Source organism: Ursus americanus, chromosome 4, assembly GCF_024610735.1.
Source record: "Ursus americanus isolate L20-20 chromosome 4, mUrsAme1.1.p, whole genome shotgun sequence".
NCBI lineage: Eukaryota > Metazoa > Chordata > Mammalia > Carnivora > Ursidae > Ursus > Ursus americanus.
In genome coordinates, this window is record NC_142130.1 from 37208034 (window position 1) to 37225801 (window position 17768).

The window sequence follows — 17768 nt, forward strand, 5'->3', positions numbered from 1 at the left end:
CGACAGGGGAAAGATCGTTTCCTGGGGTGACGCTGACAGGAACAGAAAGTAAAACAGTTCCAAGAATCTCCTCCAGGCTTCCAGTCTCCCTTTAGCATCGTCTATTGTCAGAGTGCCCCAGAGAGCCAGCAGGCCAAGGAGAAATGACATCTTCCTTTTTATAAAGGTCCTTTAAAAGGACCCTGCTTACCATTCCTTTTTTGGTTCCATTACCAGTCACCCCCAAATTTGGCAAAGCTTACCTGCAACATCTGGTATACCAGTACTTTAAAAGTGTCCTAAAATACATTTATTATTCACATTCCTCTCCTCAAAAACCTTTAGTGACTCACAGTTGTCTCTACAACCCTATTTTCTCTCAACCTTGATCTCAGCCCTGACTAACAATGGTTTCACTCACCCCTATTAATCGTCCTTTCTCATTCTCCGTGTTGATAACGCCACACACTCTCCATAAGCCCTTTATCCAGCCCAATCCCCTCAATCTCAACAGTTGAGATCACTTGTCACAAAGAAAATGAGCTATCAGACAGGAAGCCTTCAATTCCTCCTCCCTCTGCCTCTGACCATACTATTATGTCCCGAATGGTTCCTCTTTCCCTGCCTGTTCCGAGGAAGAGCTTGCAGCCCCCCTGTGCCAGGCTAGCCTCCTCACCTGTGTGGGCCTCAAACCCACTTCCTCACACCGCCCCCAGTCCTTGCTCTCTTGTCTTTATTTTTATCATCTTACCCTCTCTAGGAACTACTTCCTTCCACCTATAAATACATCCCAGTCTGCTGCCATAAGAGAGAGGGCTTCCCCCAATCTAGCTCCCTTCCCACACTCACCCACATGTATCTGTCTTGCTTCTCTGTCACTCCTCACCCCCCGCCCCCCTGCATGCTCTGGCATCAGCCACTATCACTCAGTTCAATGTCCTCTGTCAAGCTCAGCAATGACCAAGCTACCAAACTCATCACGGACTCCCTTACCTGGACTCTTGGTAGATTTTATAGTGTATTTTTTTATTGGTTTAAGCCATTGTAGACATTTTGGAAAATGCCAAAAAGAATAAAATAGAGTAAAAAGAAAGTTTTGAAGGGTTCTGAGAAGCTGTGAAGTATATATGAGAGAACTGGGGCACTCGGAGTGGAGGACTAAACAAGGAGACTAGGGATTGAAAATAGTTCAGAGGACACAAAATATTTAGGCCAAAATCTCAACTCCTGACAGTCTTTGGGGAACAGTTCTGGATAATCCAGCATTCTGAACACATAAAGCTCATCCCTTTAACCACCCAGACAGTTGAATCTTAATACATAAAAATCTTTTTTTAAATAACATGTTTCCCCCGCCCTTTTTCAACAGAGAATACCAAGGTCATGACAAGGTCATGATAAGGTGAGTAGAAATAGTAATAGACCCATATTTGCTTTCTGCCTATTATGTGTCAGACCTGTGCTAGGAATTTTACATATGTGGCCTGAATGTAATCTCATGTGATTTTTACAGCTCATCTGTGTTTTATAAATAAGGAAACTGAGGCTCAGATGAGTGAAGGAGAGTTTCAACTATAGCCCATCTTCTGAGTACAGAGGCCTAGATTTGAACCCGAAGGCCGATGTTCTTTCTGCTATCCCAGGCCACACACCCAGAGAGAAGAACACTGGGGTCAATTCTGTGTCTTCCTGGAGACCTTGGGAAATCTGCTGGACTGCTCTTTCACTAAATTATAAAGCCTCAGGTGGGCTTTTTTTTTTTTTTTTCAGTAGAATGCAGATAACAAAGAAGTTGATTCTTGGCATTTGGGTTTCAAAATAGTCTTTGTGTGAGTCTGCCAGGGCTGCCTTAACAGAATACCACAGACTTGGGGCTTCGACAACAGAAAGTTACTTTCTCACTGTTCTGGAGGCTGCAAGTCCAAGAGCAAGGCATCAGTAGGCTTGGTTTCTTCTGAGGCCTCACTCCTTGGCACCCAGACAGCTCTCGTCTCACTGTGGTTCCACATGGTCTTTTCTCCGTGTGCGCACATGCCTGGGTTTCCCTGTGTGTCCTAATCTCTTTTCACAAGAATACTAGTCAGATTGGATTCCAGCCCACCTTAACAGCCTCGTTTTAACTTAATCACCTCTTCACAGACTCTATCCTCAAATGCAATTACATTCGGAGGTACAGGGAATTAGGGTTTTAACATGAGTTTTAGGGGGATGCAACTCAGCTCTTTGCAAAAAATAAAAAAAGGAGTTTTGAGATCTAAAAGCTTGACTTTGAGTTTTGTAAAGTTAATGCCCCCAAAAGGCATAAAATTATGTCACACTATTATTATTAAGTCATATTATTAACTTATGAACCCCATATTTCATACTTGGATTGGATGTCTCTGAATCCCCACTGCACGCTATGACACTTAGTAATCACAGTCCTGGTTACAGGAAGAAATGAGAAACTTCAGACGTGTTATCTTTATGCTGAAGTCCCAAGACGGCGTTGATGTTTGAAGTGTTTGTGCCTGATTTTTGTTGTACTCTGACTCCTCCGTTGCTATCTGCAATACATAACCAGATCCTTCTGTCACTAACTCCAACCCAGCCTAGAAACTTGATAATGGAGAGTTTGAATATACAAACAAAACCAAATTGGCTTAATTTGAGGGCTTAAGGGCTTGCCTATGAGTGAACTCTTCGGTGTGTGGCTTCTGTGAAATCTGTTTTGGTAACTTAGAGGTTTTGCTTGCTGTCTCCTACCTCCAGTGGTGTTTAGATTCTGGAGGTTGCCCCATCCAACCCGTTTCCAGCAGATGAGATGTTACCATATAGTGGAATCTCCCCGAGGGAAAATCTTTTACCTTTCCATAGAGGAAAACCTTGACGTTGGCAAAGGAAACTCTGGGATTTACTTAAATTCCCCAATTCATGAATACCACCTGGGCATATAGAGTACATAATATAACCTGATGTGTTCTCCTCTTAACCGCTCCCCACACTTCCTGATGTCCCTTGACCAGTCTCCATTTGACCTAGACCTGAGGTTGTCATTGCCTCAAGGTAGGCTTGTTACAACAAAATGCAAATAACACTGTCAGTTTTTAGCTTTTGGGTTTCAAAATAGTCTTTGCAAGATAAAAGCGGTTTGAGATCAAACGCTTGGTCTTTAGATATCAAAAGCTAATACCCTAAAAGATTCAGGGCATAAAAATCATGCCATATTATAAATTATTAAGTTGTAAATTTCATGTTTCTGAAAGAGCAACATAGGAAATCTTCTTTTGTTACTTCTGGTTATTTTGTAATTAAAGAAAATAGAATATGCGATTTCTGTGCAGGTACTCTGGGAAAAATGAACACTACATTTTAAAAGGAAATGTGCCATAAATAGTAGATTGAGAAGAATTCCCGGGGTCTGCGACCCAGTCGCCCATCCCAGGGTTGCAGGACTCTAATGCTCCACCGGAATGCTTAACGAAGCTATTCATTTTCCTCTCCCCTTTTAAAGAAGGAAAACTTGAGCCCTCTCTTAATAACGAAGGCTGGAAATAGCTCCAATACTAAAATTGGAGTCTCAGACAACACTTATCACTTTGCCTGTAGGAAGCTCCTAAGGGAACAATCGTTCCAGAGTAAGTATTCTCAGGTCACTTCGCATTTTCTCCAAACAGCCCTGAATACTTCAAGTACAACTGAAAGGTCACATGCCAGATAAAGAGAGGTTATCCTTTTCTCAAGAAGGTGACGGTGCTGGAACGAAACCATCCTTTCTAATCACAATGCTGTCTCAGCCCAGGACGTGTGAATGGGAGTCTCTGAAGTGTTCAGGCAGGTGGCAGGTGGTGTGTTCCCCGACACCATCTGTGTGTTCTGAGGGGGCTGCCTCAAGAACATTCGGACGAAGCAGTGTCCATGGAGTACACTTCTGATTACCCTCATCCTTGCAGACTCCCAAAATGTTGACTCAAGATATATTTAACCTACAGACAAGTTGATAAATACACTCTACTCCTGCCCCTGAGCCTGATTTGGATGCAGGGGTTGAATATTGCCTCCCACTGAGCCCATCAGGAGGCTTCAGCTCACCTTTCAAGTCTGGTTTGGGGCTTCCAGGGCTCACATTTTCAGGGGCTGTTCTCAACCTCACAGCCCCTGCTGGCAGCCTTATCAGGAGGAACTCTTGCTCCAGACCATCCTGGGTTCATCCTGCCTGGCATTGTATGTGCCAAGGACACGGGAGCTGCACCATCGAGGATCACCACTTTCTTGACATCCGTCTGATAGGAAAGGAAGTAGTCCCAATATAGCGAAACTGTCCCAATGACTCCTTGTGACCCAACCACACAGATAATTTTTAAAGTGTTTCTTAAGCCTACTTATGTTTTCTGTTTTTGAGAGAGTGGGGTGTGTTCTGAAACTTCCTTTTTGCAGTGTAAGGTCCTACTTCTTATTGACCTAAACTATACTCTTCCAAGTGTCCTTGGATGCCATCTGGTACAACTATTGTCATTTTAGTGGCCAAATCCTTTTGTAGAAGGAATATTTACCCTGGTGTTAGCTAGTTTCATTCAGACTGCTTGGAAAAGACACACTCCTATTTGTGAAGGAAATGTGTTCATTGCAAGGATATGGTAGAATCATCCATCTTGACCATAGACTCCCAAGACTGAGGAGCGCACCAGGCTTCACAGAGACCTGGATCAGTAACTCAACATTTGTTCTCACTCAGTCTGAGCATTAGTCACCCACCTTCCTTTTCTCCATCTAGCATTTATTATTCTAAAAACAGTGGCTTGGATCATTTTGTTACCCCCCCGCACCATGGAGCTCCCCTACTGGTCAGACTTCGTGAACTTGGTCTCCATTATGTCCGACTATACTTCCTAACTTTTGACTCAAGAAGAAATCCCTTATTCCATTATTTATGGCCAGGATAGCAGAATAGACACACAGCATATAAGTACCATTTTAAAGAAAGCTGGGGGCATGAAAGACATTTGAGTCTGCATGGTGTATCCCCTAATTTATATTAATAAGTTCTGCTCTACAACTTCGTGTTTTCCTTAATGGAGAAAATGCTATGGCCACTGGTAAACAGTGGAGATTAAAGAGTTAGCATAGCAAGACTGAGACTTCTATCCTTAGAAATCCCTGACTTTAGGGTAGCCCATGACTGGCATCAGAACACTTGGTCAGACCCCAGGAAGCATTGCACCATCCCCAGAAATAATGAGAGTGGTTCGTTGTGCCTAAACTGTGCAGAGAGTATGGCTTATGCTGAGCATTTGCTTTCCTTCTAGGATTCTGGACTTCTAGTATCTACTAGGCGGAGAATGCCTACATGACCACCCCAATAAAAACCATGGGCACTGAGTCTCTAATGAGCTTCCCTGGTAGACAACGTTTCACACATACTGTCTCAGGTAGGAACTGGAGGAATTAAGCACATCCTGTGTGACTCCACTACATGACTGGAGTGGACTCTTGGAAGCTTGTGCCTGGTTTCCTCTGGTCTCTGCCCCAAGTGCCCTTGTCTTTTTACTGTTGTTGCTTTGAATTCTCACACTGTAACCAATCATAGCCATCAATACATGTATGTGCCCAGTCCTGTGAGACCTTCTAGGGAAACTTGGAATCTGGGAGTGGCCTTGGAGATCCCCAATGTGCAATCAGGTCCAGAGATTTTCATTCATATTGGAGTAGCACCATTTCCTCACATTAAAAAAAAAGAAAGAGAGAAACCATAAGTCTCTTCCTTGCAGAGATATTACACCCCCCACATCCATTACAGCTATTTAAGTCAGAAGTTGAAAGAGTCAGCTTTCTTTGGAAGTAGCCATAAGTGAATAAAGAATGAACGAAGGCAGAGAGGAGATATTGAGGGGGCAAACCCTGCTGGAGGGGGGTGTCCAAGCAGCATCTCTGGTAGGCTCAATCTGAGTGGTATTCAGCAGGTTAATGGCAGCATTTCTATTTACTATGAAAAGCCAGTAAAAATAAGCATTTTCTGCCACGTTCACACATTCTTAATGAGCCAAATTATTCTACTGCATGACCTTCATGTGCAGATCCGTTCCTTTAAACAGCTGCATTTATTCACTTCCATTTTTAGCTTTTGCTGGCGCATTAAAAGTAATACCGAAGGGTCTGAAAGAAGCCCAGTCATTGCTCAAAAGTGCTTGGTTTATGCCCAGGGAGTAGCCCAGGCCCTGGAAGAATCTCAGTCAGTGAGGTTTTATGATAAATGTCAGTGATTATGCTGATAATAGAGTGTTCCCCCGAAACTAGTCAGGGCAAGGCATTTTCTTCTCAAAGCATAAAAAAAAATTAAAAAGCATAAACTGCTGTCTGCAAAGCTGGTGGCTGGTGGGTAAGCATCCTGCTTCTTCTCCCAAGGGTGGGAGATGAGAGAGAAGAAGAGAGAAAGAACAGGGGGGAGGGAATTACAGAGAGGGAGACTAGAAGGGTGAAAGAGAGGGACATGAAGTGGCAGAGAATGAAGGATGACTCTCTTCAGCCTTGGGCTCTGGCCATGAAAACCCCTCTCCACAGGGATCTTCTCAGGAGAGCCCCAACCCCTCCATAACCTGGTGCTGCCAATTAACTTCATGGTGCCTCATGGGGCCACTGAGGCCACCCTCTTCTCCAGCCTGGACTAGCTCCACTCTGACTAGAAACTATAGGGGGTGGGCCCACCCTTTTGTTCAAACATGCAGCTTTTGCAGTCTCCACATAAATTCCAAAGGCAGTTGTTTACTTCTATGTCTGGATTAGAGGAGGGAATATCCAATGTCCCACATCTCAGGGACAAGTCTATTGTTCTTTTGTTCACGACCCTACACGTCCCCATGGTGTCCCAGGCTGGGAAAAAGCCCAGGAATCTGGCCGGCTGCCTTGCCATGCATATTTGTTGTTTTAGTCTGCCCAGCGTCCCATCTTGGAAAAACCTCCTCCCTCATATCACGTGGTTTGTGAAGCTATCAATCAGAGTCCGCTACTTGTTGGAGGGATGGTATCATGACCCAAACACAGCCAACCACAGGACCTCCCACTCATCGGTATGCTTTGTCCAAGGAGGGTGGCGGGCACAGGACACAAATAGGACTAATCAGCATCCTTCCCTGGCTTGGATGTATGGATCTTGGGAAAATAAAGGCTCTCTTCTTGCCAAGGTCCCAAAGCTGGGAGGATGCAGTTTGGGGACTTGCAATAGCCATCGCCTCAGCCATATGGAGAAACTAAAACCGCAGAATAAGCTGAGAGTCTAATGAGAGAGAGAGAAGAGAGAGAGAGAGAGAACTTATAGCACTGAGTCCTGTATTCATTGCCTGGGGTTGCCATAAAATATTACCACAACCTGCTGGCTTACAACAAGAGAACTTTCTTCTTTCCCAGTTATGGAGGCCAGAAGACTCAAACTAAGGTGTCGGCAGGGCAGCGCTCCCCGTGCAGACTCTGGGGGAGAATCTGTCTCTTGCCTCTTCCTGCTTCTGGTGGCTGCCAGCATTCTCAGGTGTTCCTTGGCTCGTGGCTGCACCACTCGAGTCTCTGCCTCAGTCTTCATGTTGCCTTCATGTTGCCTTCTCTCCTCCCCTCTTCTGTCTGTGTCTAATATCCTTCTGCCTGTCTTCTATAAGAATGCATGTGATTGCATTTAGGGCCTACCTGGATAATTCAGGAGAAGATTCTCCTGTCAAGTTCCTTACAAGATGTGCCATATAATATTCTCTTTTTTGCATGTAAGGTAACATTTGTAGGTTCCAGAGATTAGGAAGTGAATATCCTGGCAAGGGTGCAGGGAGCGGTTTTTAGCTTACCATAACTCCCATGCAAGTCCCTGAGACCTTAGGTCCTGCAGCTCTTCCTTTAACCCCGGTACCTCACGAGCCAGTAAGTTCCTTCTTGGCTTAGGCTAGTATGAATTCAGTTTAGTGACTTGCATTAAAGATGTCTTAAATAATACACATGCCCATGTCTGCAGTAGGCTGGGGAATGGAGGAGGCAGCCCCATGCAGTGGACAGAACGTCTACTATTCTGCAAGTGTTTGAGCAAAGCATTTCCTTTGCCTAGCTTTGATGTCTCATAAGTCTTATAAATATTAGACTTAATGGACTGTCATTTATGCTAACTATTTTATTGTTTTAAACATTCTGTAATTATATTATTGGCCCCATGATCAGTTGGGATTTTTTTCAATTGTGACCCGAAACAAACAAACAAAACAACCGAACAAAACCAGCGTAAGAGGCTTAGCAAAAATAAGCAGACAACAAAGCTAAAAAGTCTGAGACCAATCAGGAATAGCTCAGTTTGAGGCCCTGATGATATTTCTGGGCCCCATCTCTAGGGTCTGCCTCCTTAGGGTTGGCAGTACCTCTGACCCCAGGAGGTGGCCTCCTGCAGCTTCAGACTCACATTGTCTTATACTTGGGAAGAGAGGGTTAGTTTGCCTGTTGGATAGAACAAAAATCTTGGAATTGGATCTCATTGGCCCATATATCAATAAACACATAAATATTTAATAAATACTTTATTCCCCCAAGTTGGTAAGGAAAGCATCTTGTCACAGGTGCTATCAATGATTAAACAAAATGTCACAATAAATTTGATTAATGTCACAATAAATGTGATTAACGATAATAAATACTGTACTCAATTCCAGAAGTGTTCTTTTGGCGTGCGAGATTTGGCCTGACTTCCGTCAGATACTCTTGAACTGTGACCAAGGGGAAGAAATGCACTGATTGGCTTACTCGCGATCACTGCTTTGCCCCTGGAATGGAGTAGAACACACAGATAGAGTGGGAGAGGAATGGGATTTTAGAGGGAAACTATATGGTTACCTGAAGTGAAGTGAAAACATGCTGACGGCAGAAGGAGCAGATGCGTGCTGAATATCATGAGGATTTCATCATATAAAATTTCTGTACTCATCCAAATTAATAGGCCTGCCAAGCTCATGACAAGTAGATTGATTATCACACATCATAGTTTTGTGAATAAAACATGAAATTTTATACTATCAGTTATGGAATTTTCAGAAATTAACTTGAGAGAGAGCCTGTGCGGATCTAGGACCTTTAGATAGAGCAGAACAGGCACACATTTAAATTACACATTGCTCTGTATATGTCAATAAACACATAAAAATTGAATAAATACTTTACTTCCCTAAGTTGCTGATGAAAGCATCTTGTCACAGGTGTTCTCAATGATTAAACAAAAATGTCACAATGAATTTGATTAATGTCACAATGAATGTGATTAAAAGTAACAAATACTGTACTCAATTCTAGAATTGTTCTTTTGGCCTAAGTGTGAGATTTGGTTTTCTGTGGCAATGGTATTCAAACTTGATGGGCGCATACCTCCACCAATAACAATGAGCAAATACAGTATACATACCATTAAACATATACAAAATATAAAATAACAAAATGAGTTAAAGATACAATAATCAACATTTTAATAGCACTTCATTGTGCTTATTAATGGTCAAAAAACCTTTTCGCTCTCACTGGAAAAAATAATAGATTCAGTGAGAGTGATGTTTTTGTTTCATTTGGAAATATTTGCTTAACATTTTGTGACAGAGAGAACTGAAGGTCTAAGTCCAGTTTATTTCGATATTTGGTTTTACAACAGTCAGAGGCAAAAAAGTTAACTCACTGTAATAGATTGAATTGCATTTCCTCAAAATTTATATGTCAAAGCCCTAACCCCCAGTGTGGCCCTATTTGGAAATAGGGCCTTTAAGAAGGTAATTAAGGTTACATGAGGTCAAAAGGTAGAGTCCTAATCCCACAGGACTAGTGTCCCTATAAAAAGAGGAAGAACTACCAGCGATGCATGCACACCGAGAAAAGGTCATGTGAGGACACAGCGAGGAGGTAGCCAACTGCAGGCCAGGGGAAGGGGGCTTACCAGAAACCAACCCGGCCAGCACCTTGATCTTGGACTTTCAGCCTCCAGAACTGTCTGAAAAATAAGTTGCTGTTGTGTAGCCAACCTGTCCGGTGTTGTTATGGCAGTCCTAGCAGACCAATACACTCCAAATATACATAGAAAGTTTGTCACCATTTCTATTAAAAGTCTAAGACTTTCTTTTAAGTTTCTGACTTAATGGCAAAAGACATGCCTTGAGGGGAAACAATTGTCTTCCTGTTATAATCAGGAATGGTAGAAATAGTACAGGGAAACCAATATGGTGACAACCTAAAGTGTACTCCTTGGTCAGCATACACCATTGGAGTTAGCAAAAAAATTCAATAAACTATGTATATATATAATATGTATATATATTTACTCTTCATAAACATGTATGTACATACATGTTTATGAAGATTAACAGGGAAAACAAGTATTTGAGCAAATTCATGCAGATTTGCCATATAGTGAATGAAAATATGGATGTTTCGAATGTTTCTCATCTTCTTCTATTGGGTACATTCTGTTTCAATAATGAAATAAACCAAAAACTGCCTTTTTTTGTGAGCAACTAAAGAAAGCTCTACTAGGAAAGGTGCATTTTAAATAATAAATGACTTCTTTAGTGAAAGCAGTATTTTCTGCAGGAACCCTGTAAGTGAACTTACAGAGGAATGGCTGAATGGAGCAGAAGGATGCAGGGTAAAGTTCCACTGCTGTGCTCACACATGGAATGCTTTGCTGCACCGTTCACAACTGAATTACTGCAGCAAAGACACCCGGGGCCAGAGCTGCAAAGCATGCTGCATGAAGACATTGATGTGGTTAACTTTATAAATTAACATATAGTGAATATTTGTAATAATCAAAAGTCATATGGGAAGTGAGGGGCACCTGGGTGGCTCAGTTGGTTAAGTGTCCGGCTCTTGATTTCGGCTCAGGTCGTGATCTCAGGGTCATGATCTCTGGGTTGTGGGATCAAGCCCCACGTGGGCTCCATGCTCAGCTGGGAGTCTGCCTGAGGTTCTCTTCCTCTCCTTCTGCCCTTCCCCCCACTCACATGCATGCTTTCTCTCCCTCTCTCTCGCTCGCAAATACATAAATAAATTTTTTAAAAATGATATGGGAAGTGAAATGATATGGGATATACAAATGTTTTCTATCACACTGAGGCTCACAGATTACCTTGGGACAGAGGGCGTAAATGTTGTTGAACTTGAAGACAAATCTTTGACATAAAACAGCTCTTTCAAATTTGTTGTCATTTTGTGTGATAAGTAGAATGCTACCAATCAGATTTTTTTAAAAATCCACACACAATCTACTACTTCAAGGAAAATTTGTGATGCTAATAATGAGTGATAATGTAATTGCTTTTAAAAATAAACTTGTGCTGTGGAGAAAATATTCTCAAATGGGATATTTGGAAATGTTTCATCATTAGGTGATTTTGTTGTCGAAAACAATAAAGATGTGGCATCCATAAAAACTCTCATTTATACACATTTTAAAAACTTTAACAAAAATTTTCAGTCTGTTCAAAAACCTTCCAACAAAGAGTTCTAGTGGTTTGTTTACTTATTTATAAAAAATCGAGAGAAATTTTCTAAAGGATTGAACTGAGAATTGCGTATCTTCAGGTATCACCAAGAAAAAAATAGTAGGTATTGTCTTTATATTCTGGATAATTTCTAACGTTCTTGTCAATCCTAAGTATTTTTAAATGATATCACAAAGCATATTTAGGATGAAGTTATTACTGGTAACAATGAATGTGAACCAATATTTCAAATAGCCTTATTGTTACTTTCAAGGTTTTTGACTGACTTATTGTCAGATATGATCAAATTATTGCTTTTACCTTGTTTATGTGAAAGACAGCTCTTCCCAGAAATAGCAAACATGTCAGCTCTGCCCTTTTCTTATTAATAGGAAAAAGCTTTATCCTCAATTTATGGTTTCAAAGCTGAAATGTTTTTAATCTAGTTTAATTAAAACTAAATAGTATAATATGTAAATCCGTTTAAGTGGGCACACCGCAATATATTACAATATGTTAAAAGGAGCTAGCTGCTGTCAGTCCCTTTGTGTGGGAGAACACCCACTCTCCTCATGGTACTTGGCAATGGAGTATAACTCATGACTGTCTGACATATGGATTAAATATGGGCTCCAGAGTCTATCTACTTATTTGCAAAGTCAATTTCTATTTTGGGATTGAAAATAAGTAAAAATAGAAATTCTAATACTCTTTTCTCATGCCCTCTGGGGAACCTACACTCCACTTGGGAGCGCACTGGTTTCATAGTGTAGGTTGGTGATTTGTTGCTGCATTAGACATTGTTTGGCTAGTCCCAGCATTCAGTCCCTTCTTTTCCTGACATTAGCCTGATTTTCTTTTGGGTCATCCTTATTGGCTTTAGCCTATCGAGCCCAGCCCAGCCCCCCAGTCACAGTGCTCAGCACGAGGATGTCAAGAAACTGCATTTAGGAACTAATGAATCATCGAACTTTACATCGGAAACCGGGGATGTACTGTATGGTGACTAACATAATATAATAAAAAATCGTTAAATAAAAAAAAATGCATTTAGGCTTTAAAAAACGTAAATCCTAGGACATTTGGAGCAGCTCCCAAAAGAGGCTCTCTCCTTCACCCAGATGGTGTGGTCCAAGGGCATAAGGAGGCCAGCACTACTACAGCCAGTTTTCTACCCTCAGAGCAGAGACTGGAACTCCCAGGAGCCACTGTGTGAAACCCAGCGATGAAATAAGATTGCTTAAGGTAAAGGTGAGAGATGGCAAGAAATTGGATCCTTGGTGACCTTATTTGAGCTCCTGGATGAAGTCTTTCCTGAAGCTAAAACTACCCCCTGGATTTTTTAGCTATATGGCCAATAAATTCCATTCATTTAAGTCAGCTTCTCTGTTAACCTGCAACCAAAAAAATTCCTCACTCTTACAACTGTCAACTCCTTCGTGCAGTTTGTTTTGTTGTTACTGTTGTTTGTTTTGCTTTTTGTTTGTTGTAGAGAGTTACATTAACCATTCTGTAGCACAGAATTATCATCAGTACCTGCAAGGACCTTCTATTGAATCACTCGCTCAGTATCACACAATAATTATAAGCTTACGTACTAGGCGCTATTAAAAGTCCTTGACATGTATTTACACATTTAATTTGTACAATAACCTTACCCTATGGAATCAGTACTATTATTACTTCCACTTCACAAGTGAAGAAACAGATGCAGAGAGGGTACATAGCTTGACCAAGATTACATAGTATGTAGGTAAGCCAAGATATACTACCAAGGCAATCTGGCTTCTAAATCCATGCTCTTAATCACAATACACCAGAAAGACTGCACTACTCACACACTAACATTTAGCATTGTCTAACTGTCTAATTTTTGCCTCTGTGATGATTATAAAGTAATATTTACCACTTAATGTACAATCTGGGACAAATTACATAAAATCTGTATGTCTCAATGTTCTTACCTGTAAAATGGAGGCAATAAAATAATACGGATTTCATAGGTTCATTGTGCAGTTTAAATAATACCAGTGATTTTAAGCATCTTTTCTCTACTTGTTGGTCATTTGGGATTCCTTTTTTTGGGAACTGCCCGTTCATACTCTCTGCCCATTTTTCTGTTGGGTTTCCAGTCTTTTTCTCACTGATTTGCAGAAGTTGTATTTATATTGCACTTATGAGTTCCATGTCAGTTTTGGATATTGAGTCTCTCCTTCTAATCTATCATTTTTTCTATGGTGCCTTGATTGAACAGGAATCTGTAATTTTGATAAAATCACATCCATTGATTGTGCCCCAAACGTAGAGAGAATAAAGATACAAAAACAAACAAACAAAAACTGTTTATGCGCTAAGCATCTTAAAATCTAGCCGGAGACTCAAGAACAATGATGTGAACAAATGTTAAACAGCGCATAACAGTATGCAATAAAATGCCAAGTTGTAGGGCTGTATAACCAACTGTTAACCTTCCTGAGCTTCAGTTTCCTTATTTGGGAAATGCAAGCAATAAAAAAATGCCTTTCAGTTTGTTGTGATAATTAAATGAAATAAGACGGGTTGAATGGCTCTGTAGTACCTAGTACGCAGTAACAACTGCAACTCAGATGCAAAGCAGGGTCAGTGAAATAATGGCTACCACTTGCAGAGGTCTACTCCTTGCCAGGCACTTTCCATAACCGACCACATCTACATTCCACAACCCTCTGAAAGGCATTATCATTGCTATTTTTCAGGTGCAGAAACCTAGGTTCAGAGAGTTTAAGTAATTTGATGAAGGTCACACAGCTAGTAAGTGGTAGTGACCCCACTGAAAGCCAGGTTTGTCAGGCTTCAAACCTCACGTCCTCTATGCCAAGTTATCGTCAGAAATGGTGCGAGAGAAGCAAAGAAACTTCACCTGGGTCCTGGGGAGAGAAAGACAGACTTTGACATTGAATAGACACAAGGAGAAAGAGAGGGAAGGAGATCATGTCAGATTCTGAGGGGGTGCAGTTGATGTGGGAGGGATAAAAAGTATTTTGAGTTATTAGAGGGCAGGAGCAAAATCTTATACATCGCATTTGCCTTTAATCCTAGCGCAGAGACTGAGAGGGCGGGGAGGACATCTATTCCCTACTTCTCTTTTTTCCATATCAAGGAAGCAGGAATGAGTTTGGGGAGCTCCCCTCAACTTTGGGGAGCTCACCCACTCTAGAAATCATGTGTTTTCTGCTTTTCCAGAAACTGTAAAACTGCAATTTTACAAAAGCAGATTTTCACAAAAGGGGTCCCTCTGCATCTCCAGCCCTCTATCAGTCATGGGGTGTGGGGGTGGTTCTAGCTTCCCAATGTTACAAAGCAAATTGTTCAATTCCTCTTGGGACTGCCAGGTACGACGAGAGCAATTTAACATGTCTTATTTTATTTAATTCTGAGGTGAAGTACATGCAGATCCATCTTGTCCTCCCAGATCTAAGCTATGGCCACCCTTCCAGTGCCCGCCCGGCACAAAGCTGAGATTTTCCTTTCTGTCAGTCTGATTCCAGCAGCTATCTCAACGGACTGTGAACCTGCGTGGGGACTATGCGTGCTATCTGAAACCCCCTAGAAGCACAACAGTAGGCACGCAACAAACAGATGAATATGATAAGTTCAGAGGGCAATGACAATACTGGCCTGATTTGAGCAAAGGGAGTATATTAAGCCATTGAAGTACGGTTAGGTAAGTAGGTTGGCCCAAGAAAAGGGAGACTTTCAAGAAAGGCAGAGACTTTGGATGCAATGTGGAAGAGTGCTGAGTTTCTGAGGAGGGGAAGAGCCTGAGGAGGACAGTTTTTAAATCACCTAGTGAAAATATGGCAATGGTTTGCCGTGGAGACTAGGGGAGGAGAGCCTGGAGCTGGAAAGCAACCAGAGGTGGTTTCCAGAATTCCGGAATGAGGGAGGATGAAGGTCTGGCCTAGGGAAGTGGAAATGTGAACAGCAGTGAAGAGATGCATGTGAGATCTCAAAGGGGTAACTGCCAGAACACGGTGAAACCAGGGTCTGGGAAGTGGGGAAACGTTTTGATGGCAGTACTCTGGAAAAGGTAGATGAGCAGGCCTGGGAGCTGACGAGAAGTGGGGCTCAGCCTTGGGCATGTTAAATCTGAGGTGTCAAGGATATTTGTTCTCAGCACCAGGGACACCAGACACAAGGTAGGAAAGAAGCCGCAGCTAGGAGTTTGGGGAGTTAACACCTTCAAAGAGGCAGCGTACGTTTGAAGGCCCCTGGGAAGAAGTTGGTGGAGATGGGAAGCAAGAATAGGGAGGGAACCCGGATTGATGGGGGTGGGAGCAAGGGCACAGGTGATGGGGGGGCGCAGAAGAGAGGAGGGGGGACACCGCTCCTTGACCAGAGAGAAGGACAGGATGGGGTTGCTGGCAAACGCTGGAGTCAAGATCTTAGCAGAGAGGGGCGGCTCCCACCTCTCCCCCTGGAAATTCACTGTTGAACCCAAAGCAGCCTTCCCCTTGCTGGCCGGTCTTCCGGACCCTGCGCCCACTTCCTCGCACTCTGTCTGCCGTGATGCCCCGGTCCCTGGGCCGCGAGGGTCCCTCTGCACCTCCAGCCCTCTGTGCATCAGTCGCGGGGGGCGGCTCCGGCTCCCCAGGCCGCAGGGCGCCTTTTCCTGCACGTTCCCGCCCCAGACCCGGCCGGGAGCCCCGTGCAGCACCGCCCACCTGGCCACCGCCGCAGCCCGCGCCCACGGCCCGCCAGAGCTGCCGCAAGCCAGCGGGCCCTCCCGGGGGTGGGGTTTCGGCCCCCCACCCCTTTCCGCCTTTGTTGCAGCGCCCCCCGGACACCCCCTCTCTGTCTCTGCCTCTGCCTCCGCGTCCGGGGGGCCTGAGGAGAGAGGGGTGCGGGCGGCGCCAGGACGCACGCGGGCTCCCCAGAGCGAGGGGCGGGGAGGACCGAGCAGAGCCGCGAGCCGCGGGGGCCGCTGCTGCAGAAGGGGAGGAGAAGGGGGAGGAGCTGGGGGGCAGGCAGTCGGGGAAGGAGGGGTCTTAAGGGGCGGCGAGCGCAGGTCGGATTTCCTCGGAGGCTGCCGAGCCGCGGAGCTCCCACCTTCCCTCAGAGCTCGCTGCGGCCGCCCTGCCCCGCGCCTTCCGGACACCCGGACGGGACCATGGTGAGAGCTGGGCGCGCGGCGCTGGGCGCGGTGGCCCGACCCCTCCGGGCGGCCGAGGGTGACCGGGCGAGGGGGGCGAGTCTGCGGGACCCGGAGAAGTTTCCAGGGTGGGCGCGGGGCCCGGCGCCTTCATTCTCGCTCTTCTCTCTTCCGCAGATGTGGACACGTTGGCTCGCGCTCGCGCTGGTGGCGGTCGCCTGGGTCCACGCCGAGGTAGGTGAGCGGGCCACTTGGGTGTGCGCGCCGGACGGGCGGGGAGTGCGTCCTGGGGATGTTCTCCCGGGGTGGGACCGGGAGTTTCCATGCGTGGGGTGAGGGGGCGCTCGGAGCAGAAATACTACTTGCGAAACTTAAACCTCCAAATCGGGAAAAGTAGTTTGGGCCATAAGCGGGAGCCCCGCCGCGGCTAATATGGAGGGAGGGTGAGGAGGGGGAGAGGACGAGCCGGGCGGATTGGGACGGAGGCGGCGACAAGAGCGGCAGCTGAGTTCAAAAAGGCGCCTTTGAGTTCTTTCCTTTACTTAAGAGGAAATTAAGAATAGTTGGGGGCTTTTTCCTTCCAAGGCTGACTCCTCGGGGAAAGGCGGGGGGAGATTCTTCCTTTAGGGCGGAATGCTTTTTTCTTTTTTTATAAAGTATAATTATGATTCTCAACATTTTTTTTTCTTTCTTTGTAAAGTGCCCTCGGATTTTGTGGTAATATCAGGGCCATATAACAGCCTTTTAAAATCGCAATTTTCCCTTAATCCAGCGTTGCGCAAGTGTAAGAGATCCGTTGCTCTGCTCTTTGGGGGCTCCGCGTTTCCAGTCAAGTATTTCAGCGCTTTTTTGGTAATGTTTTCCTTTCAACTCCAGTGACCTTCCTGAGACAGTACAAACAAACCAACAAACCCTTCGCTCACAAGCCCCTCCATTAACTCAAAGGTTTATGGACAGAAAATAAACAGTTCCAAATTCCCTGGGCTCTAGTCTCCAGAAGAGTGAGGTCAGAAACCAAACATTTGATAATTATGGCAGGAAATGTGGAAGGAATTAAAAAGCATGAGGGAGAAGAAATGGAATGTACATTACAAAAGAAGTAGCTCCCTGGTGGGTGGTTATTCTCCCTCTTTGAATTTTTTTCTTCATATAACAGTTTAGCCCCATCCTTTGCATCACAGCTTGTCTCTGGCCAGAAAAAATTC

At 44.1% G+C, this 17768-nt stretch overlaps 1 protein-coding gene across 2 annotated transcripts in view; it reads left to right on the plus strand.

The window, feature by feature from the left end:
- The first annotated feature begins 16432 nt into the window (after positions 1–16432).
- The window catches only part of FSTL1 (follistatin like 1), a 53624-nt gene continuing 52288 nt past the window's right edge, over positions 16433–17768 (plus strand). For both annotated transcript variants that reach the window (XM_087861604.1, XM_045785088.2), the window contains exons 1-2: positions 16433–16584; positions 16741–16797. In XM_087861604.1, the coding sequence (XP_087717730.1) occupies positions 16582–16584; positions 16741–16797 (60 nt within the window). In that variant the 5' untranslated portion in view covers positions 16433–16581. The remainder of the gene's footprint in view (positions 16585–16740; positions 16798–17768) is intronic.